The sequence below is a fragment of the Moschus berezovskii genome, chromosome 14, assembly GCF_049115385.1.
Source record: "Moschus berezovskii isolate FMDL1 chromosome 14, NW_MosBer_1.0, whole genome shotgun sequence".
Lineage (NCBI taxonomy): Eukaryota > Metazoa > Chordata > Mammalia > Artiodactyla > Moschidae > Moschus > Moschus berezovskii.
Genome location: NC_142473.1, coordinates 63,012,688 through 63,037,949, shown reverse-complemented (window position 1 = coordinate 63,037,949; position 25,262 = coordinate 63,012,688). Strand labels below are relative to the sequence as shown.

At 34.7% G+C, this 25,262-nt stretch overlaps 1 protein-coding gene across 1 annotated transcript in view; it reads left to right on the top strand.

The window, feature by feature from the left end:
* KIF18A (kinesin family member 18A) overlaps positions 1–24,768 on the top strand; it is an 88,367-nt gene extending 63,599 nt beyond the window's left edge. The window contains exons 14-17 of the mRNA XM_055422695.2: positions 14,811–15,249; positions 15,993–16,100; positions 21,397–21,506; positions 24,153–24,768. Of these exons, the coding sequence (XP_055278670.1) occupies positions 14,811–15,249; positions 15,993–16,100; positions 21,397–21,506; positions 24,153–24,235 (740 nt within the window). The 3' untranslated portion in view covers positions 24,236–24,768. The remainder of the gene's footprint in view (positions 1–14,810; positions 15,250–15,992; positions 16,101–21,396; positions 21,507–24,152) is intronic.
* The last annotated feature ends 494 nt before the right edge of the window (positions 24,769–25,262 follow it).

Sequence of the window (25,262 nt, the reverse complement as noted above, 5' to 3'; positions counted from 1 at the left end):
CATAGGGTCGCAAAGAGTCGGACACGATTGAGCGACTTCACTCACTCACTCACTCACTCATACTAATTCCTCATATAAAAATATGCAGCAGCAAAACGTTTATAAGCTAAATCTTTCCTATATCTTCACATTTGGCCACAAAATTTAATCAATACCAATAGACAATGGAAGTTATTTTTGAAGCCTCAATATATTTCATCTGGCCCTTAGTCTCCTTGTCCACAAAGTAGTGTTCAGTTATTCATCATAACTGCAAATACTGCTGCAAATTAAAAGATCCTCTGTATTGTCTTTTTCTTTTTCCCATCTTAAAAAAGTATGAATACTAGGAAAATGAGACTGAAAGGAAGACATGGTGTCTGCTATTTCCGATGGAGACAAGTTTCAAAAGGTTGTAGTTGATTTATTGCTCATAGTGCTGGATTAATTTAAAGGACTATGACAGTTCTTAAGATGTATTCTTTCTTTGTGATATTTGTAAATAACTGATATTATCTGTGTAGGCATTAATACTACAATAACCACAATAGTGTCTTATGAATTCATTATAAAATGGTTATTAGTTTGGTTAATTCATTAGTTCTTTAAGGTTATAGATCTTTTAAATAGTTGGTATTCATTCACTTGTACATTTGCAACTATCAATTCCATGAGTCACACGGCTGTTAAAATGAATTCAGATTTATGATTAGAACAGTAATTGTATCAATCACTTGTAGCCCAGAAATGTTTATTGAAATGCATATATTAATACTTGATTTCACTTTAGAACTTTGTCAACTAATTTTAATTTAGCATCGTTTCCCAAAATACTTGCTCACATACATATTAACATGAGTGCTAGCAAAAGAAAAAATCCTTGCCATCATTTTGTACCAAACCTCAATTAGATCTAATCCCATTCATCAGTGTCTCCCTGTCATGAACCCTACTTTGCAGCCTGTGACTCATGTTAGCTAAACACTGCATTCTGCTTTTTACACTAACGTACAGCTCTGTAAATCTTTTAACATTTGCAGTCTTAAGCTTTTGATAAATTAGTTCCTTTGGGTAAAATCATTCAGGACACATGATATGACACATCAAAAGATGACCCCAGAAGGTCTGCCCATTTTTTAAGAGTGGGATTTTTAACTTATTAGTGATAAATTATCCAGCCTCTTATTTAGAGAAACCATCTGTAGAATATTTCAAAAAGGTGAAAAATAAATGTAGACCTCTCCAACCTAAGAAACCACATGAAATTGCCAGTTAGTTCTTGTGTTTTAGAGATTTATTTAAACAGAGAGAGAGAATAAAATGATGTTTAATTCAATTTATCTTAAAAACATTTTGAAAAGTTTGATGTAAGAAATAATTATAGTGATATCTAGACTAGTTGCTATTTCTTATCTATCCCCCTTTACAATCTACTCTTCACGCTAAAATGATCTTCTTCACAAAGTACAGCCCCCTTACTTAGAAGAACCTTTAAAAGCTTACCCAGTCCCATGTCAGACTAAGGACCCACTTTCTTATGGCTCTTGGTGCCCAACCTTCTCTTAAGCATGCTTTCATTTTCTCGCCTCTACAGTTTGCAGGCTTTTCCCTCAATTTTGAGTGCTACTTCTTCTCCATTCCACATCCTAGTTAATTAAAATCCTTATCCTCAATAAGAGTCCGATTCAGACACTGCCTTCTTTTTGAAACCCTCCCATTAATGAATCCTGTCCCCTTTGCCTACACACACTCCTACATTCCCATTATATTTTTATTACATTATTAGTATGCACCTATTATTTCTAAACAGTTTGCTTACTGCTGTTTCTTGATTCATCTGCATTGAGGTTTTATCATTCTAAGAGGTAAAGATTCAGCTTGTTTACACCACCACTTTATTTTTAATTCCCTAATCTACTAAGGAGCTAGAATATTACATAAAGTATGAAGAGATGGAGCCTAAGAAAAACTATGCCCAGTTATAGATGTGACTGGTGATGGAAGTAAAATCCAATGCTATAAAGAGCAATATTGCATAGGAACCTAGAATGTTAAGTCCATCAATCAAGGCAAATGGGAAGTGGTCAAACAGGGATGGCAAGAGTGAACATCGACATTTTAGAAGTTAGCAAACTAAAATAGACTGGAATGGGTGAATTTAACTCAGATGACCATTATATCTACTGTTGTGGGCAGAAATCCCTTAGAAGAAATGGAGTAGCCATCATAGTCAACAAAAGAGTCCGAAATGCAGTACTTGGATGCATTCTCAAAAATGACAGTGTGATCTCTGTTCATTTCCAAGGCAAACCATTCAGTATCACAGTAATCCAAGTCTATGCCCCAACCAGTAATGCTGAAGAAGCTGAAGTTGAACGGTTCTATGAAGATCTATAAGACCTTCTAGAACTAACACCCAAAAAAGATGTCCTTTTCATTATAGGGGAATGGAATGCAAAAGTAGGAAGTCAAGAGATACCTGGAATAACAGGCAAACTTGGCCTTGGAATACAAACTGAAGCGGGCTAAGGCTAATAGAGTTCTGCTAAGAGACTGCACGGGTCATAGCAAACACCCTCTTCAAACAACACAAGAGAAGACTCTACACATGGACATCACCAGATGGTCAATCCTGAAATCACATTGATTATTTTCTTTGCAGCCAAAGATGGAGAATCTCTATACAGTCAGCAAAAATAAGACCAGGAGCTGACTGTGACTCAGATCATGAACTCCTTATTGCCAAATACAGACTTAAATTGAAGAAAGTGGAGAAAACCACTAGACCATTCAGGTATGACCTAAATCAAGTGACAAATAGATTCAAGGATGAGATCTGACAGACAGAGTGCCTGAAGAACTGTGGACGGAGATTTGTGACATTGTACAGGAGTCAACGATCAAGACCATCTCCAAGAAAAATAAATGCAAGAAGGCAAAATGGTTGTCTGAGGAAGCCTTACAAATAGCTGAGAAAAGAAGAGAAGCTAAAGGCAAAGGAGAAAACGAAAGATATACCCATTTGAATGCAGAGTTCCAAAGAATAGCAAGGAGAGATTAAAAAAAAAAAAAAAAGCCTTCCTCAGTGATCAATGCAAAGAGATAGAGGAAAACAAAAGAATGGGAAAGACTAGAGAGCTCTTCAAGAATATTAGAGATACCAAGGGAACATTTCATGCAAAGATGAGCACAGTAAAGGACAGAATGGTATGGCCCTAACAGAAGCAAAAAAGACTAAGAGGAGGTAGCAAGAATACACAGAAGAACTATATAAAAAATATCTTCATGACTCATATAACCACAGTGGTGTTATCACTCACCTAGAGCCAAACATCCTGGAATGCAAACTCAAGTGGACCTTAGGAAACATCACTACAAACAAAGCTAGTGGAGGAGATGGAATTCCAGTTGAACTAATTCAAATCCTAAAGATGATGCTGTGAAAGTGCTGCACTCACTATGCCAGCAAATTTGGAAAACTCAGCAGTGGCCACAGGACCAGAAAAGCTCAGTTTTCTTTCCAATTCCAAAGAAAGGCAATGCCAAAGAATGTTCAAACTACCACACAATTGCATTCATTTCACATGCTAGCAAAGTACTGCTCAAAATTCTCCAAGCCAGGTTTCAACAGAACATGAACCATGAATTTTCAGATATTCAAGCTGATTTAGAAAAGGCAGAGGAACCAGAGATCAAATTGCCAACATCCATTGCATCATCAAAAAAGCAAGAGAGTTCCAGAAAAATGTCTATTTCTGCTTCATTGACTATGCCAAAGCCTTTGACTGTGTGGATCACAATAAACTGTGGAAAATTCTGAAAGAGATGGGACTACCAGACCACCTTACCTGTGTGTGTGCGCGTGTGTTAGTTGCTCAGTCGTGTCCAATTCTTTGCAGCCCCATAGACCATAGCCTGCCAAGCCCCTCTGTCCATGGGATTCTCCAGGCAAGAACACGAGTGGGTTGCCATCTCCTTCTCCAAAAGGAACTATAAAAAGAAAGAAAGTGAAGTCGCTCAGTCGTGTCTGACTCTTTGTGACCCCATGGATTGTAGCCTACCGGGCTCCTCCATCCGTGGAATTTTCCAGGCAAGAGTACTAGAGTGGGTTGCTATTTCCTTCTCCAGACCAGCTTACCTGCCTCCTGAGAAATCTGTATGCAAGTCAAGAAGCAACAGGTAGAGCCGGACATGGAACAACAGACTGGTTCCAAATTGGGAAAGGAGTATGTCAAGGCTGTATATTGTCACTCTGCTTATTTAACTTATATGCAGAGTACATCTTGCAAAATGCCAGGCTGGATGAAGCTCAAGCTGGAATCAATACTCCTGGGAGAAATATCAGTAACCTCCGATTGCAGATGATACCACCTGTATGGCAGAAAGCAAAGAACTAAAGAACCTCTCCATGAAAGTGAAAGAAGAGAGTGAAAAAGTTGGCTTAAAACTCAACATTCAGAAAACTAAGATCGTGGCATCTGGTCCCATCACTTCATCCAAATAGATGGGGAAACAATGCAAATAGTGACAGACTTTATTTTTTGAGGCTCCAAAATCACTGCAGATGGTAACTGCAGCCATGAAATTAAAAGACGCTTGCTCCTTGGAAGAAAAGTTATGACTGACCTAGACAGCATGTTAAAAAGCAGAGACATTAGTTTGCCAAGAAAGGTCCATCTAGTCAAAGCTATGGTTTTTCCAGTAGTCATGTATGGATGTGAGAGTTGGACTCTAAAGAAAGCTGAGTGCTGAAGAATTTATGCTTTTGAACTGTGGTGTTGGAGAAGACTCTTGAGAGTCCCTTGGACTGCAAGGTGATCAAACAAGTCAATCCTAAAAGAGATCAGCCCTGAATATTCATTTGAAGAACTGATGCTGAAACTGAAGCTCTAATTTTTTGGCCACATGATGGGAAGAACTAACTCATTGGAAAAGACCCTGATGCTGGGAAAGATTGAAGGCTGGAGGATAAGGGACGACAGAGGATGAGATGGTTGGATGGCATCACCGACTCGATGGACATGTGTTTGAGCAAGCTCCTTTATCTGGTGATGGACAGGGAAGCCTGGCATGCTGCAGTCCATGGGTTTGCAAAGAGCCAGACATGACTGAATGATTGAACTGAACTTAAATGAACTGGCTTCTCAGTTAGTGGGAACATATAAGAAGTGGCATATACTAATAAATGTAGTATTTAATCCTAAGGCCTAATTAAGGAAATTTGTTTATAATAAGTAAAAAATAAATATCCTAAAAATTCTTTTAAAAATAAAACTACTGCTATTTCTTAAATCTGCTTTTAGAAAGACATACATGAAACAACTCTGTTTTCTCTTGCTTTCTACTGGAAACATTTTAGAGCCCTAAGCCACATCTGTGGGATAGACTTCTTGAACAAATGAAATATTTGAAAGATTGAAGTAATGAAGCAAACTAGATTGTGCTCACAGGTAAACTTAAATAGCTTAAAGAACAATACAGCCAATAAATGCATTTTTTAGATGTTTCTCTTGTGCATGTGTGCTGAGTTGCTTCAGTCATGTCCAACTCTTTGCAACCCCATAGACTGTAGCCTGCCAGGCTCTGTTGTCCATGGGATTCTCCAGGCAAGAACACTGGATTAGGTTGCCATTTCCTTCTCCAGGGGATCTTCCTGACCCAGGGATCAAACCCAAGTTCTTATGTCTCCTGCATTGGCAGGCGGGTTCTTTACCACTAGCACCACCTGGGAAGCCATGTTTCTCTTAAAGTATAAGCAATTTCTCAAATTTTTTTTTGTTATACTTCTTTATGAAGCTCAGTTGTATTTCACTGACAATATCGAAATATCTAAATTTACTGCTTTTATTGCACTGTCATCAGTTAATCATATTCCTTAAAATTTCAAAAGTTTGGGGGAATGATAGCAAATGACAGATTAATATCTAAATTGTTTTTAGTTCTTTGTTAACCACTTATCAAATATTTATTCATAATTTCTTCTAACCACTTGGCAAATATAATTTAGTGGGAAGGCAGATTCATTCTAACTTCATAACTGTTTTCATGGTTTTTGTTTTGATAGTAAGCTGTAGATTATATTAATAGCATATTCTATAAAATACAAACAACACAAATGTTAATTTACTTGTGTTGTAGTCTAGGTAATATTGTGTTCAAATTTGGACTACTCCTGATGAAACTTAGTTTTTTTCACCATCTAATCCACAACTTTTGCACTTGCAGTTAATTTTAAAAGTCATTTTAATACTTAAGAGAGTTTTGAAAGGCTTCTAAAACTTGGCAATCTCAACAAAATGTTTTTGACTGACTTCCTTTTTAAGTCTCTTTATAGACTTACAGTAAACAAACTTTTTGAAGCGAGAATCTCTAGCCATAATGTAGGAACAGATAAATAGAACACTAAACCACTTTATCCTGAAATGCACATTTTCAGTTGTATATAAGATGCCTTAAAGCATTATATAAATATTTTAAAATGTTTCCTAAACTATTAATGGATAAGCATTACAAAGACTAGGATTGGATTCATTAAGCAAAACTTACCCTAGGGTTTAGAAGAAAGGCTCTTCTATATCTTTCGCTAGCTCTGATCTATCTCTGATCTTATAAAATCCTGGTTAAATTATATTGCATAATCATTTTGAAAGTTATATTATTAAATCATGTAACTTTCATCACCTACCCTTTTCCCTAAACTAGGAGTTGTTGAGTAAATCTCTCCATTGTTTCTGCATTTTTGCTAAATTATCATTTTTAAGAAAAGCTTCATAACTATAAAAACAAAAAGCGGGTGCATTATCTTGTTACTTTATTAATATGTGCCTTCAACTATGTTAGGTGTAATAAACTTTAAAAGACCATTTGAATTTCATGAAAACTATGTTAGACCTTTATAAGTAAAGCAATACCAAAATTATTTTTCAATGAACAGTTTCTCTCCAGGACATTCCCAAACTGTTATTAGACCTAGATGTATTCTAATTAATCTGAAAACAGTAATAGAAAATTTTTTTGATTCTTAAAGTGCTGTCCTCTCTGTTTAATCATCTGAATATTTCTCAACAAACCTATAAAGAAATTGAGTACATCTTACCTTTGTATGGAATCTAAATGTAAAGATAAAGTAAAGGTATAAGAAACATAACTATAACTAGAGATCTTTTGGAGAAGGATATGACAACTCACTCCAGTACTCTTACCTGTAGAATCCCGTGGACAGAGGAGCCTAGCAGGCTACAGTCCACGGGGTCACAAAGAGTCAGACACGACTGAAGCAACTTAGCACACATACAGAGATCTTTAGGATACTTAAAATATATGAAAGCAAAATGATTAAATCCATGTCCTCGTACAAAATATGTCTTTTATTTCTCTAAGAATATTTATAGTTCACTATAAACTTTAAACTATGTCAGAATTACTCATGCAAACATTCAGATTTCATGAATGGATTACCTGTTCCCTGAAGAAAAGGAATTTTCCTTCATCATGGGACTCATGACTTTAAATGTGTTCTGCTCATTCTCATCATATTGAATGATTTATTTTTGCTGATTGAGTCACATTTTTATTGGCCTTCTTTACTTGTTTTCCTGACATTATTTTATTGAATCATAGTTGATTTACAATGCTGTGTTAATTTCTTTTTGTTGTTTTCTACTGTGCAGCAGAATGATTCAGTTATATATTATACATTCTTTTCCATATTCTTTATTTATTAGCCCTCTTTCAATTCTCCTAGGAAGGTAACTGTCCTGCCTTTCTTTTTGTTAAATGCTGGGGAAAACATGAAAGGGAGAGTAAGATAATCAGCCAGGGGAGAACGGGGCTAAATAAAGAAAAGATCTTCCCCACTTAAGAGTTTTTATCTTGCCCTTCTATTTGATTACCAATTCATTTCATGTTATTTCCTTGCATGTTTCAGTTAATTAGACTTTTGAATGTAAAGTTTCATAGCTTTGTCTCGTTTGACCCTTCTCAGTCCATAGATTTTGAGTAAAGCTATCCCAGAATAAGCAAGAGACAGTTTTGGTCTGTTTCCTCTTACAGCCCCAAAGTCTGACTTCTTTTCATTTAAAACCTCTGCATGAAGTAATACTTGTATACAGTAATACCTCTGTAAGCCAACAAGTACTATAATATTTGTGGAAGTATTACTGCTCACTCCCAATTCTTATTCATCTTTTAACTTTTTCTTTTGGTTTTTCGTCCTAATTTCTAAATTTCAAATTTATGCTGCTAATTCTTGTTTGTATTTTCCAATTTTAAATATTTCTCTTTTTATTTTAGAAGATAAGGATTTAACTCCTTTACAGTTGTATACATTTCCTCCTCCTTTTTGCCAGAACAGTTTTTCACCTTTTTAAAAATAAACTTCGAGTGTTATCAAGTAAATATCATTCCTTGTTGAGTCAAGAACTGCATAAACTCTTGCTTGTAGTGCTTTGCTGTTTCTGTATGTAGTATTTGTTTTTCCCATTCTCTTTCTTGTTATTCTCCTTTATTCTACAGAAGCACATCCTCCAGTAGATTTGGAGGGTGGGTGTATAGAAAGTAAAATTTTTTTAGATCGTGGATGTATAGCAATATTTTTATTTTCTGGTTGTTTGACTCAGTATAGAATTCTAGGTTGGAAATAATTTTTCCATGAACTGTGAAGATGTTTCTCCATTGATTTCTAGATTCCAATGTTGCTGTTAACTGTCATGCCATTTTTATTTTTCATACTTTGTGTGAGACTTTTTCTCCCAGGAAAATTTTGGGTTCCTAGGTGGGCTTCCCTGGTGGCTCAGAGGTTAAAGCGTCTGCCTCCCATGTGGGAGACCCAGGTTCGATCCTTGGGTCGGGAAGATCCCCTGGAGAAGGAAATGGTAACCCACTGCAGTATTCTTGCCTGGAGAATCCCATGGACAGAGAAGCCTGGTAGGCTACAGTCCACGGGGTCTCAAAGAGTCGGACACGACTGAGCGACTGAACGGAACAGAGGTGTTCTAAAATGTCTCAATGCTATAACTTGGTGGTGTTTAAGTCATTATACACAGTTTGTGGACCTTTTTCTCTAGAAACCTTTATCTTTTCACTCTGGGAAATTTTCACATATTTTAAAGTACATACATATGCTTACATAGATAAACCTCTGTAATATTTTTTTTTTCTTTCTTTTCTGTCTTTGGAACATTATTGTTAATCTGATTTTGGATCTCCTGGATTAATCTTCTAATTCTGTGATCTGTTTTCTAGTGTTTACCTCTTTTTTTGTTTGCTAGTCTTTCTAGGAGATGTCTTCAGCTTTGTCTTATAACCTTTATTTTTAGTTTTTTCCTCTTATTTTAAATTTCTAAGAACTCTTGTCTTATAATTCAGTGTTTCTTTCCATAGCACTTTGATTTTGTTTCATGATTGTAATAATTTCTCATTTCTCTGAAGATATTAATTATGGTTCCCTAAAATACTTGTCTGTTTCCTTTCTTATCCTCCAATATCTGGTGACTTTTGATGAATTCTGTGTACATAGGTCTTTCAGCTAACTAGCCTTGATTTATGGCAATGTCTAAAAAATTAGTTAAAAAATTAGTTGAGGGGAACCTGAAAATGTCAATACTTTGGTCTTCTTTTATTGCTGTAGTTTATTATTTAAAAAGAACTATTTGGTTTCCCATTTAGAGGCTGTATAAGCCTAGCTACCAGTATTTTAGATAAGCAGGAGAAAAATCTGAGTACATTTCTTGTTCCATAACTGACTACAGCTTTTTTTTCTTTCATTAATCAAATAAACATTGAAACTGTACTGAAAATAATAGTAGTAACTTCTTTTAACAGTCTCAACATTATGGTTGTTGTTATTTGGACATGAAGTCATATTCACATAACCATGGATCATAACCATTTCAGGGCAATAGAAATGCAGTATACCTACACTTTTTGTTGGAGAATTAAGTTCCAAGACATGGTCTACAAGTAACAAATTTTTTCAGACTGTAGGGTACCTGCTATCTTCTATACTTAGTATATAATATAGCAGGCTGGTTTCTTAGATGGAGAGACCCTGGAGAGAAGACCTGCTATCCTCTCAAGCAACTGCCAGTCTTTTCCATCCCAGCTTTATGAGCCTACCTTATAAAAATGCATTTTTAATGTCCCGTCACCTCCTGTGTGGCGCCTCCATTGCTGAGGTATTTCATTACCTATCATTGCCTGTTAGAACCTCTTGTTCTGAAAATCCATAACTACACGATTACTTTTCTTGTTTTAGGGACCCTTTTTAAAGGAATTATAATTTTCGTCCAGGTTTTTTCTTTGTCATTCCCACTATAAGCCCAAGAACTACAGAATCTTCTTAGATAGTATTTTCCCAGGCTGAATCTGTGGTAGCTACAGATGGCTAAGCCTGCTCTTCTGGAAAGTTACTGCACATCTTGTAATGGAAAAGTACAGCAGATCTCTCTTATACACCCAGCATATCCAGTAGTTGTTACAGCCCCTAGCCCAGCACTCTCCAATTTGCTATACCCACTTCAAGTATTCTTTTACCTAACTAAAGGGGAATGACTTTATTATATATGTGTAATATATACATTTATATATAGTATAATTTATTAATATATATAATATAAATTGTATTTATATATTCTGGATATCATATTAAAGTGAAATCTCGCTTGTTTTTTGTGTCCTTTAGTCTTCATGAGTAAATGGAGTCATTATATGCTTATAGTTTCAGTGAATTGACTGCTGAATTTTTATTTAAGTCTTATTTTGATCTGATTAACTTCTGAACATTTCTTAGTAACTAGTCAGTCTAAGTAGTCAATTCAGGACTACTTATCTATTAGATTTCTGCTCTCTTCTTATTTTATCTGTACTTAATAATTGAGAGGATAAAAGAAAAGAACCTCCTGGACTTGTATTTTGTACATGCTGTGTGTCTGTAGCATCTCTTCTTTCAGGTTCAATAAAACAGTGGTATGTGAATCCATTATCAGCCACATCTTCATGTTTCTCCTTCAAGTTATTTATATATCCTATCAAGAGAACAGAATTATGACTAAAGATAATGTCTGATCGTATCAACATTTGATACTGGATATATGTTTAGATTATCCCAAAGAACAGGTCAATATTTCTTTGGTATATTATGATAGTACCTGCTTCTCATACTCTTTATAAGCAATAGAGCAAATGTGGTCCACTATCATGGGAATTTGCCCACTGCCTCCAGCAGTTATCTCTCCGTAGATCTGGGCAAGAAAAATAGTTACCCTGGATAATCCTTATCCCTTGAGATTTCATAGTCCAGTGTGTCCTGAATTTTACAATGTTGTTATGAAGCCTGCGTGTTCAAATAATACTTAGATGTTCTGCTTTAATAATACCTTTGGTTTCTCTTACAGTTTATCATCAGCCTTGATAAACTGGGTATTCGATAAACTGAAAGCAAGACATTGTTTGAAATATATTCTTTTGGTGATAATCGTGCATTGGGTATTGATGGAATGTGCTCAGTTGTGTCCAACTCTTTGCAACTCCATGTACTATAGCATGCCGGGCTTCTTAATCCATGGGATTTTCCTTACAAGATTACTGGAGTGGGTTACCATTTCCTTCTCCAGGGGATCTTCTCAACCCAGAAACTGAACCTGCATCCCTGCATTGATAAGCGGATTCTTTACCACTAAACCACCTGATGGAATACTGAAAAGCAAATTACAGCTTACCCTGTGAATATCATAATGCTAACAGTTGAAGCCTATAATTCTAGGGCCTTTCCTTGAACCTTAAGTATTTTATAGATGTTATCTAATCTTGGAAAATCCCTGTACATAGAAAGGTAGTATCCCTGTTTGTCTAGGGGGCATTAATGCCCATACTGCTCAAGTGAATTGCCCAAGGTCACTCAGTGAGTTGTTGGTAAAACCAGAAATAGAATCCAAGTCTCCTGACTTCCAATTCAGTTCTCTATCCTCAATATAGTTTTCTATCCTCTATATACCCCTACTGCCTCTCATGGGAAAAGAAGTTAATCTTCCAGCTATTAATAGCCACCAAATTGGTGGTAGCAGCACAGTGGAGAAAAGTAACTGTCTTTACACTGCAGCATTAGTATAAAAATATCTGGTAATGGAAAATTTGACAAATGTCATGTTAAAGGGAGTGGAAAATTATTTTAAGATCTGGATCTCATTTATCTAGTTCTCAGAAAAGTAAAATTCCTTAGTAGAATAGGGATCATATTTTTCTTCCTGTTTTTAAGTTGTATTTCCTAGAGGGTAATTGTCAACCTAGCCACAGCAGTCTATTGTCAACTAATGTAATAAGAATTATAATGCATGTACTCTTGCTGATTGTTATAACTGTATTTTTTAACTTGGTTGGAAGTTTGAACTGTTTTGTTGAAATATTTACATAGCAGTTATTTTATTCAACTTTCAGTGTAATTTAAGTTATTGTTATATTGTAAAACATATATGACATCAGTTGGAAATTTTACTGCCTGATTTGAAAACATGGTGAGAAATACACATTATAGTTTCTTCCCTTAACAGCACACTCCGTGCAGAATTACTTTGTGTCAGGCACCATGAAGTTTACCAGAATGAAATAGGCAAAGGAGAAAAAAAAAATTAAGAAATGCAGCATAAGTTTACTGAAACTGATCAAGTTTATCATTATTTATGTAATCAAGTCATTATTTTGTACACTAAACAAAGTGAGAAATCTCTATGTGCTTAAATATTTAATCATGTCTAGTATTGTGGGAGTTCACACTTAAGTTCAAACAAAACCGTTTGTCTCTCAGTATTAGAGCAAGGGACAAGAATTACCCTACTAAAAATCTTTGTATAGTATGTTTCTGTTTAAAAATTACTAAACATTTTTAATCAGGAAAATGGCATGATCAGAATTATGTTTTAACTAAGGCAAGATTGGTGAAGGTTGGGAAATGCAAGGAAAAGGTAAAAATCTAGTTATTGGGGACCCAGGTGATTGAGAAAGTAGTGGCAAGAGGTTACTCAAAATAAGAGTGTATAGCCATAAAAAAAGAATGAAGTAATACCATTTGCAGCAACATGGATGGACCTTGCAATTATATACTAACTGAAGTAAATCAGAGGAAGACAAATAATATATGCTATCACTTGAATGTTGAATATAAAAAACGATACATATTTATAATCGTTATATCTTCTTGGATTGAGGCCTTGACCATTATGTAGTGTTCTTCCTTGTCTCTTGTAATGATTGTTTATTTTAAAGTCTATTTTATCTGATAAAAGTATTGCTACTCCTTCTTTCTTTTGATTTCTATTTGCATGGAATATCTTGTTCCAGCCTTTCACTTTCAGTTTGTATGTGTCCCTGGGTCTGAAGTGAGTCTCTTGTAGACAGCATATTTAAGGGTCTTATTTTTGTATACAGTCAGCCAGTCTGTGTCTTTTGGTTGGAGCATTTAACCCATTTACATTTAAGGTAACTATTGTTAAGGATGGCTCAGTGGGTAAAGAATCAGCCTGCTTTGCAGGAGACGCAGGTTCAGTCCCTGGGTCATAAAGAGCGCCTGGAGGAGGGCATGGCAGCTCATTCCAGTATTCTTGCCTAGAGAATCCCATGGACAGAGGAGCCTGATGGGCTACAGTTCATTAGGCTGCTAAGAGTCTGACACAACCGAAGCAACTTAGCACACACACATGATCCTGTTAACAAAACCTTTATTGTTTTGGGTTTGTTTTTAAAAGACTTTTCTTTCTCTTGTGTTTCCTGTCTAGAGAAGTTCCCTTTTCATTTGTTGTAACGCTGGATTGGTGATGCTGAATTCTTTTAATTTTTGCTTTATCTGTAAAGCTTTTGATTTCTCCATCAAACCTGAATGAGATCCTTGCTGGGTAGCGTAATCTTGGTTATAAGTTTTTTCCTTTCATCACTTTATAGTATATCCTGCCATTCCCTTCTGGCCTGCAGAGTTTCTGCTGAAAGATCAGCTGTTAGCCTTATGGGGGTTCCCTTGTATGTTATTTTTTGCTTTGCCCTTGCTGCCTTTAATCTTTGTGTTTAATTTTTGTTAGTTTGATTATTATGTGTCCTGGCATATTTTCCTATGGGTATATCCTGCTTGGGACTCTCTGGGCTTCCTAGTCTTGGGTGGCTACTTCCTTTTCCATGTTAGGGAAGTTTTCTACTATAATCTCTTCAGATATGTTCTCATACCTTTTCTTGTTCTTTTCTTCTCTGGGAGCCCTGTATTTCAAATGTTGGTCCACTTAATGTTGTCCTAGAAGTCTGTAAGACTGTCTTCATTTCTTTTCATTCTTTTTTCTTTATTCTACTCTGTTTTAGTTATTTCCACCATTCTGTCTTCCAGTTCACTTATCTGTTCTTCACCCTCAGTTATTCTGCTATTGGTTCCCTCTAATATATTTTTTATTTCAGTTATTGTGTTGTTCATTGCTGATTGTCCAGAACAGAAACAGGTTCACAGACATAGGAAAAAACCTTATGGAATTAGAAGGTCAAGTACTGATCCTTAGAGAAATGTATACATTTACTGGAGTTTGTTGTCATAATTGCCCAGTATCTCAAGATAGCTATACTTATAAATTAATATTGATTATTGCTATCTTGTATTTATTTTCTGTTTTAGAATTTCTTTATAATGAGTTTATTGACATTATTAGCAATAGCTTTTTCTTTCCAACTTATTTTCTTTTAAATTTTTATTAATTTAACATAAAATATGCTTATTATTAGGGTTTTTTTCCTTCTTTTAACTGATAAGGTTATTAGAAAACTGTTTAGGCAACATTATTGAGCTTCTTTTTAATTTTGTTGAACAGGCACATCTCCAGGTGAATCTAGTCTTCTTAAAATTCCTTCACAAAAAAGAACCCGAAGAAAATTAATGCCTTCTCCCTTGAACATAAAACATACCCAAATGTCTGTAGAGGGTGAAAATACGCAGCTTAATGATTCCCTCAGCAAAGAGCTTCAGCCCATTGTGTATACTCCAGAAAATTGTGGAAAAACTTATCAAAATCCATCTACAGGGACCTTACTAAAACCATCACATACTACCAGTTTTCAGACCATCAGCTCAAATATAAACAGTGATAATTCTTTGAAAATGTTGTGTGAAGTAGATATCCCTCTCAGCATGAGAAACGAACATGGACAGGAGGATTTAAAGTCTACATTTCTTATATGTGAAGATACCAGGAGCTTGGAAAGTGAATTACCTGAACAAGAATCCCTACCAAACAATAACATTTTACAAAGGTACAAAGGAATATTTTCCAATTCTTCTTTATTTATATAGCCTTTAAACTATTGGCTTGAATATTTTTGCTCTGTAACTATATTTAAGATCTATTTCATAGATGAAGTATGCTATCTTGATTACAAAAGTCAGCGTTTTACCTTCATTAAATCTTGTTTGTCTTTCTAAATATTAATCCAGTAACACAATATTGTGAAGTCTTTAATTCTGAAGCTTAAGTTGATTGGCCTTCATTAGGCTAGAGGAAACCTTAAGATATATTTATTTTGTTCTTCATACTTCAGAATTAGATGTTACAAACTATGAATGGTGGATTATAAAGTGTTTATTACTATTCATTAATATCTTCACTAAAAGAAATACCACAGTTTCTATTGATATTAACAAGCCTCTCAGCTTGCTCTGAAATAGTCATAAATATAGGTATGGTTGACTACATGTCATCCAAGCAAAAACATATCCTTCTCACTTAATCTGTATATTCACAGTTAATCTAACCATGGGAAGAATGATACCTTCACTTTTCTATGCTGTGGGGATGCAGAAATCTCTTGATATCCATCTGTGGTATTAAAAAAGAGAAAAGAAAATCTCAGGCAATCAAGGAAAGGTTATAGTATTGAACAGTGTTTTTCTTTATGAATTAATACAAGGTGCTGTTCAAATTATGGGAGTATATGCCCTGTTTTTTTCTCCATAGTACAAATCAAAATTACTCCGTTTTTCATTATTTAATATACAGGCTTGCCCCTTCTTCAATCTCAACCAAACATCCTCTGCCTATGCCAGGCATAGTACCATCCTACATGGCAATGACTGCCGCTGCCAAACGGAAACGGAAACTAATAAGGTACATTTAAATATAAACTGGTTTGATCTTTGTGTATATGTAAGATCATCTTTATACATTGTTTCTTACAGCTTATTTTATTAAAATTAGACTGTCAATTCACAGGTGAGCATATATATAATAAGTTGCTCTGAATGTGGCACTACTTTTATATTATCGAAGATCTTGATAAAACCCAAATATTTCACTTGATATTTGCATAAGATATTCCATATTTCAGATTATTTAAAATAAATTTAAATGTCTTCTGGCCTTCAAAAAGTTATTTAATTTTAACTTTTTTCTATTGACAACTTTGACTCACTTGATATTTTTCCCTTTAGACATTACTGAATTTCTTCAGTCCTAAAATTATACTGTTTTAATGGATTTTGATATCTGGTTAAAATGTGATAAGTAAATAAACTTTTGTTTCTGGCTGTGACATTGTAGCTTATATCAGACATGGCTTTCCATCAGGAGCAATTATAAAAGCTAATGAAATTCAACCAGTAGCTGCTTGAAAGCCCTGGGGAACAACCAACACAGCCAGGACTTGGGTGTCTAAGATCCCAGAAAAATAGAAAACAACTTCTGGAGAACTGGACTTTCTCTGCCTCTTTTTTCCATTTAGCATTTGCATCAGACTCCTCAATTCATGGCATCAAGTTTAGAGGTCAAGCAGAAAATGGAAGCCTAGTGCTATCAGCACCTCACTGAGCTGATAGCAAAAATCATCTTGTGTAGCTTTTGTCTACAGCATATTCGCCAGTTTCTAAACTCCATGGAATAAAAGACCAAGAAACCAAGCTAAAAGTGGCTACCAAGAGGCTAAAGTAATAAGCAAGGTTTTGATCTTCTCATGGGGCCAGGATACAAAAATTACTGTTTAGGGATCATCATGAGAAGAAGCTCCATTAAACACCAAAGGTGTTATTTGAAATCTTTGAAGGCCTATGCTCTAGGTAGGAATAGGGCAAACTGGAAATAGACTGGTTCTTGAAAACCTGAAACAAATCTAGACCAGCTGAATTCCTTCTCTGCCCACTTGCCAGAAGAAAATTAAATCGTCTCTGAAGAATATATGATCTCCAGCCTCTACAGTTTTTCATATGCAGTGTTTACCACTTAAGCAAAAGTTACCAGATATGCCAGGAGACAGGACAAAATGACTGAAAATCAAGAGAAAAAAACAAAAGCAGTAATGAAGATACTGAAGTTGTCATATAGGGACTTAAATTTAGTTGTGATTACGTTCAATAAAATAGATTATAATTTCCCAGAGAACTGGATTCTCTTAAAATGAATCAAATGGATATTCTAGAGCTGAAAAATAGAATTTACTGCAATTGCAACTCAATAAATCAATTTAACAAATTAGGTATGGCAGAAGAAAGTTTAATGAACTTTCATTAAAGAAAGATAGGTTTCATTAAAGAAGATAGGCTAGTTAAAAAATATCCAAACTAATGTACAAAAGGATAAAAAGATTAAAATACAGAGAAGAGCAAAAAAGAGATCTGTGGTACACAGATCTAGCATGTATGCATTTTGAGTCCCAGAAAGAAATGAGGAAAAAAAAATGTAAAAACAAAAAGAAACAAAAAAACAGTATTTGAGATGATGCTGGCTAATAATTTTCCAAAACTGACCAAAGATAAGAGAACATAGACTCAAGAAGCACTGCAAACTGCAAGCAATATTAATACAAAGCAACATACCCAGGTAAATAGCAGTAAAACAGCTAAAAATTAAAGACAGGGGAAAATACCTTAAATATATTGTTATATGACATGAAGTCCATTATATATTCTTTATATCCTGTAACACTGAATTCAATGAAAAGATATAGTGAATGGTTAAATTGTTAAATGGATCTGATTTGTTTTAACTCTTTTTCTTTAGTATGTGATTATGGAGAGAAGAGTATATGATCTTAAGATAACTGTTTTTTTTTAAGTTTCCTATTTTCCACTGTGGACCTGTTATCATCTGGGCTAGTGTTAACAAATTTACAAATAGCCTATTTATTTGTGCCACATAGAGTGTGATCGCATAGTTGCATCCAACATCTGTTCTTTCTTCTCCAGAGTACAGTAGAGTCTTAGAATGTTTATGTTTAAATTTCATGGATTGATTTTTCCTGAATGTCTCTGATTATCCATGACAATTACAGTCTTGTATTTTGCTATGTCACTGATTTGAATTGTGCAATTTGTTATATATAGGAATCAATCATTTACTGAGCCTAGCTAACCACCATCATTAGTTTTATCCATCTTCTCACTAATTTTTATTGTGTCAATCATGTTATTCTTTTCATTAATTAGTGCTGGAGACTTTTCTTGTCCTTCACTGGTAACATGCCCTGCTGTTTTAACTCAAATCTAACAAAAGTTTATAGCTAAGAATAACTTTTTTATCAAAATGAAATGATTTTTTAAGAAATATCCAGGTATATAAATTGTGTATTTGGAGTGGGTTTAGAGAAATTAAAGGGCGTCCACACAAACATTTAATATTGTGAAATAATATTAAAGGACAAATAAAGTAAGATTTCTCATAGCCTATTAATTGCTCTGTTACATTCCCTCTGGTACCAATAATTAGATCCTGCCATTAACTAAGGTTAAAAAAGATTAATGCTAGAAATGTACATAATTACTTTTTAAAAAAATCTTCCTTTCCCCCAATTAAACCTACATGAACTTGAGAGTAATAAACTCTGGTATTTTCCACTTAGCAATTATATGTACATATTTAGGTGTGTGTATATATCATTATGGTTTTTAAAAATAAGGAATGGCTCCATGTATATAGTTATTTATTTGTCTATTTTGTCAGTTTTTCTCTCAAAAAAAAAAACACAAAACATTAGCATCCAGAACCACTGGATATTCCAAAAACCTACCAGACTGAATTTTTTAGTACTACTTAAATTGAGACTATCAGATATGTAATAATTTCAATTTCTGTAATCATTCTAACAGACTGTTTTAACTAACTGAATCAATTTGCCAAATATACAAATACAATACACATGTAAATTTTTACTTATAGATTATATTTATTAATTTGAGGTTTTGTTTGCTTTATGTCTGGTTGGTTGCTTGGTTTTTTGTTTGTTCCACCTTCTTTCTTGGCACTCACAAATGGTCTCACATATGCATACATTTTTGGTTTTGAAAAAAGTCTGTGATTCCAATTAGAAATTATCTCAGCTGAAAGAATATGAGATGCATTACATTTATTAAGCAGAAATATTCTACCTATGTATGGAAATAAAGGGCTAATCTTTTATTAATAGTTATGGAAATATATTTGGCACACAACTAGAATATTCTCTAGGTTTCTTCTCAAGATAGTCTTTAAAATAATTTGAATTTATACCCATAACAATTTTAGGTCTTTTTATCTTATGATCTAGAATAAATCTTCAGAAATTTATAACAAATATTTCATTAGTTGACTAAATCCTCAAAATACTTAAATGTTTTACTTTTATATAAATACATAACTTATTTTATTAGGCTTTGATTTCATTCCTAGAAATGTGAGTTTTACTCAAGTAGATTTATTCAAAACCCTGATTTTCAAGTGAAAACAAAAGGCCTGCTGCTGCTGCTGCTAAGTCGCTTCAGTCGTGTCCGACTCTGAGCGACCCCATAGACGGCAGCCCAAGAGGCTCCCCCGTCCCTGGGATTCTCCAGGCAAGAACACTGGAGTGGGTTGCCATTTCCTTCTCCAGGACTAGCCAAAGTGATATACCATAAAATCATTAAGACAACTTTAACATAAATTGTTCGGAAAAACAAACCTTATCAAAAGTAACCAATGACACTGATCTTTATACTTGAAGAAATAAAAATCACCAAATGACCAAAAAAGAATTTTTCTTTTTGATTTTATATATTATATATATGTATATATGAAAAATGTGTGCTTTAGTATCCAAAATAGATTTATAGTAATTTAGTTTATTTGGCACCGTTTAGGAATAGACATTTTCTACAACTGAATTTAGTTTCATAACACAGGTACTTCTCTGTAACCATTTTGGGAAGGCATTACTTGCATAATTGAACAGAGTTGGTAAATCACCATTATGAACACCATGATCATTTCTCTTACAGGCTCTAAAAAATTTAGATACACAGGCTGACTTATTTTTCCCAGCATTCACTGAGTTTATACCTATTTTTCTTTACTAGCGTATTAAATTGCTATTTCTGACTACTTTGAATGACCATATAACTAACCCATATTCTGCTGTTCCACAGAGATATACCCGCATCACTTTCCCACATTGTTAGGATTCCCAGAACAAGTTGTTGCCATAAGGAAAAGTCTCTAATTGTTAATCCGACAATCAAATTAGTATAAACTTGTAAAATAATATAGAATGTCTTGACTTGCAAGAAATTTTCCTAAAATTAGCTTATTTGAATCAGTGTAGAAAGAGATCTTCCACTTTGACCTCCAACTCTGCCTGCTGAAACTTGACCTCTGTAGGACTGGGAAGGGTTGGATTGCTGTTTTTCAGGGTCCAGATTAAACTCATCCCGTTCACAGAATCTTCCCTTTTTCTTTCTTCTTCTGAACTCAGGAACCTACATCATTGAAAACCTGCCACACTGTTTTTTGCTCTGTCTTGTATTATTTTATGTGTCTTATTTTCCCCCCACCCGACCATATATCTATTATGTTAATTTTCAGGACATGGGTTGTTTGTGCCCTACTCACTTGTGTATTTTGTGATATGAAGCCTCAATAGGTGCTCAGTAATTTGTCAACTCAAATTGAGATAGAAATTTGATCCGTTAATAGCATGAGACTGATATCATTCTTTTCATTTCGCTTTGTATAATTGCAGTAATCAGAGAGAGATACTCACTTATTATCATGCTCTGATTTAAAAACAAGATTTCCAAACAATCTCACTTGTTTATATTCCCCAGATTAGAGGTATTATAATCTGAGCTTAGTGTTTCATCTCTTGGAGTGAGCTCCTTGTCTCTATACTTGAATAACAGTGTTTGCATGCAGTTCAACACAGCACTCTGAAATATTTTGTTAAAGAATTGTGACATACACCTCTAATCATAATCTCTGATTTGAATACACATTAAAAACACACATAGCCAAGTTCTCCAATGGGCCAAAAATTTACTTAGTATCTCCAGGTACTTCAATGGGATTTTACAACATAATATTTAGTATTTCACTTTTTCTTTAATTGTAGTTGAATGTAGAATATGTATTTGAACTTAGAGATATAAAAGAATGCTTTACTAAAATAAAAAATTTTCTTCTGAAGCTCTGCATCAGATACTTCATTAACTGCTGAGTTAAATTCTGGATTTGCCAAGCGTGTTCATCAAGATAATTCAAGTGATAAACACTTACAAGAAAACAGACCAACTATGGGTATGTCTCAGCTCTTATTCTGATATTTAATAAATGATTAACTAACATGTATAAACTTCACATATTTTTACAGTGCTTTCATAAGAATCTCCTTTTATATACTCATCACCTTTATTACATAGTGAGTGATTATCCCTGATATAGATAAGAAAACTTAAGACACAAAATAGAAAACACACTTAACACCACAGAGAGATTTCTTGATGGAGCCAGAACCCAGAACTGGGTCTTCTGACTCTACATTCTGTACCCTTTTGCTTATACAAACTGCCTCATCTTGCAGAAAGGTAGTTAAATAATTTAACTACTATTTTATATAATTAGCTATATTACTTAATAGGTTTACAGATAAACTATATCTGTAAATGTATCTGAAATTTTTTCTCTTTGCCTATTATTTTTAATAATTTGGTCTCTGACTCATTTGTGCGGTTATTATGAGGTTCAAGTCTATATCTGGTTATAATCATATTTTAACTCCTGTTAGCAAGTTGAAAAGAATGCTGATGGCAGTGACTGTTTTTGTGTTGTGCTCAGTTGTGTCCAACTCTTTGCACCCATATCTGGTGACAACATCCCCTCAGTTGCTTACAGAGGGGACATGAATCATGGTAACAAAGCATCTTCATGAAACTAGAGTATATAGTGCCCGTCAGTTCCTAGGCCTTTGTGTCCAGACCTGTTTCTCTGACATTATAGTTCCTAAGACTTCAATTAGGAAGTATTTATTTACTACACTCTCACTATGTGCTAGGTTCTGTGATGAATATAGAGTTCATTAAGATTCAGTTTGGTTCTTCCCTAAAGGAACTTATGATTATAGTACTTGGAATTTTTAAAGGGAGTTCATGAGATAGTGATTATACTGAGAATAACATGAAAACTATTATTACTTTTTTTCCTGTCAGTGCTTTTTCATTAGAGTAATATAAAATTTCTCAATAGCTTTGTCAGGCTGCATTGATAAATCATTACTTCTTGTGGTGGCCACAGAAGTTCCTTAAGTTCAATGGAAATGTCTTTCATGAAAATTTAAAAGTCAGTGAAGTCCTGAAAAGAAAAATTTACTATAATTATTTGATTTAGCATGCCATATTTAGTAATGTTTAATAGTGTGTATATGCAGGTGGTGTAGATATGTATACTCCCTTTGGTCTCCTGAAAAAATTCTCCAGGAAGTCATAATTCTACTACTAAATAATAAATTTATGATAATTGTCAAATAATAAGAGATCTGGGTTTCCTAATATGCTTGTTTTCTAAGAATACTATAAAATCATCAAGTATCTTATGCGTAAAGAGAGATGAGAGAATACTAAACTGCAGTACTTGCCAAAGGGGAAATAATTATGTCTTATTAAGAATAACGGAGCCCTTAGAAAAGGGTATTAAAGTAAAGGTCCCTGGTAGCTCAGATGGTAAAGAATCTGCCACCAATACAGGAGACACAGGTTCAACCCCTGAATCAGGAAGATCCCCTGGAAAAGGGAATGGCAACCCACTCCAGTATTCTTGCCTGGAAAACCCCATGGGCAGAGGAGCCTGGCAGGCTACAGTCCATGGGGTTGCAAAGAGTCAGACATGACTGAGCAACTAACACAACTTCCAGTGGTTTATGTGGGTTTCCCAGGTAACGCTAGTGGTAAAGAATCCATGCAGGTGACCCAAGTTCCATCCCCCAGTCGACAAGATTCCCTGGAATAGGAAGTGGCAACCCACTTCAGTGTTCTTGCCTGGAAAATTCCACGGACAGAGGAGCCTGATGGGCTACAGTCCATGGGGTCACAAAGAGTTGGACGTGACTTAGCACACCCACACAGACTGAATGGTTTATGTCCATTAGGATATCCAAGTGAAAATGCCCAAATACACATTAGTAAGGGCTGCCTTCCTTAGAATCTGTGCAACTGACTTCTCCAACTAACAGTGTACCAAGAAAAAAATAAAAGGGAAGCATCAGTGAAAATGACCTTAACTCTGTTTACTGAGCGTTTAGAGAAACAAGGAGTGTGAAAAGAATATGTGCCCCTAAAACTAAAACCTAATGTGACCAAGAAAATGACTGAGTGATTAGTCAGACCCATAAAGAAGTCGGTGCCCTCCAGTTGTAACAACACTACATTGGGTAGAGAATCACTGTGAACATTAATAAAGAGCCAGAAGAGGGGCATAGAGAAATGAAACCCTTTTGTGAGGTAGCAGTGGAGGGAAAAAGGACTGTGGGATCAGTATCAGCACATTAAGTGCTGATTCCAATGATACTTCTAAATTGGAAAAATACAGAAGTTTCAAAGTCCTAGGGAAGTAATCCAAAGAATGACAAAAAACTTGATGGTGCACAAAAGAAAGGGAACAGTGCTCATAGTAGTAGTTTCTCCTAGTTCAAAAAGAAGTAAATGAGAGTTTTTTCACTGACTTTACTTGCTGGCTTTGGGGAATGGGCGGGGCATACGTTACCTCTGCACTAAAACTTCAGTTTATAATATAGAGAAATATATTTCTACTTTCAAGCCAAAGTATTAATGTTCCTTTGTTGGTGTTATATTTTAAGGCATTAATTACCAACTGTGAAGTTTAGTGAATGGTGAAAATTCTTTTTTAATTATACTTTTACAATATTTATATATCTCTCTATTTCTTCTCTAGACTATAAAAGAAACATCCATAAAATAAAGCCAAGCATGGTTAGGAAGTTTGGAAGAAGTATTTCAAAAGGAAACCTAAGATAAGCCTCTTCGAAATCAAGGGGGAAAAAATCGAGGAGTCTGCTTTTAAAAGAGTTTTTTGCCAGGACCCTTTCAGGAACTTGTTTATAAAGTCTTTGAAAGAAGACCATCTTAAAAATTAGGTGTACCCAAATACCTTTAGCAAGCAGAAAATGAAATTCCTTTTGTTTTATGCTTTTGTATTCTAAGCAAATATAAAATTTCAAGAGAAAAGGTATGTTTTGAGTTTCTAAAATATTTGCTCCCCTTTAAAATTCCTAAGTCAGTCTGGTGGCAGCTCAGTTTTACTATGCTACAAGTTGATTAGAACATTTTAGAAAATAGTAGAGTTAAATTTCCCTTACTGGTTTTTTTAAATGAGAATTTAGGAATGATAAAATTATGACCCAGGATTTATTTGGTCTTACATTGTTTTAATCATATATCTGACCTTTCTTTCCAAACATATATAGATGTACAAATGTACATGTATGTGCCGATAGCTGTTGTAAATATTATTTAAATAGTGTTCATTAATAAAATACTAATATTGTTTCTTGCACTTGATATATTAAATATGTAGACTTTATCATGCCTGCTTTTCTGTCTCATGATTGGCTACCCCTTGCATGCGTGTGTGCGTGAGTGGTTTGCATGCCTTCCTCCCAGGGATCTCCCCGACCCCTTACACACCTTAAACTACTACGTTTCATAAACTGCCAATTTTGTATATTTGTATTTCAAATTAGTTCAAGATAAGTGGCACTAGAACTAAGTCTGAGAATAATGTATAGGTTTCTTGATGATAATGAGAACGTGTTTTAATCATTTTTTCTGTGATAGGAAGTACATGGAGCTGCAGCTTAATCTCATGTCCTTGTTCGCCTGCCTTGTTTGGCCTGCTCGTCTTCTGATTACACGTCTTTGGTTAAATGCACTTTTGATTTCATATGGCTTAGGAACTGTCCCATCCACGCAAACAGTCATTTAACAATCAGCTGCATATGTTAGGCCTTTTAGTTATTGATCGTGTTTTTCAAATCAAAATCTA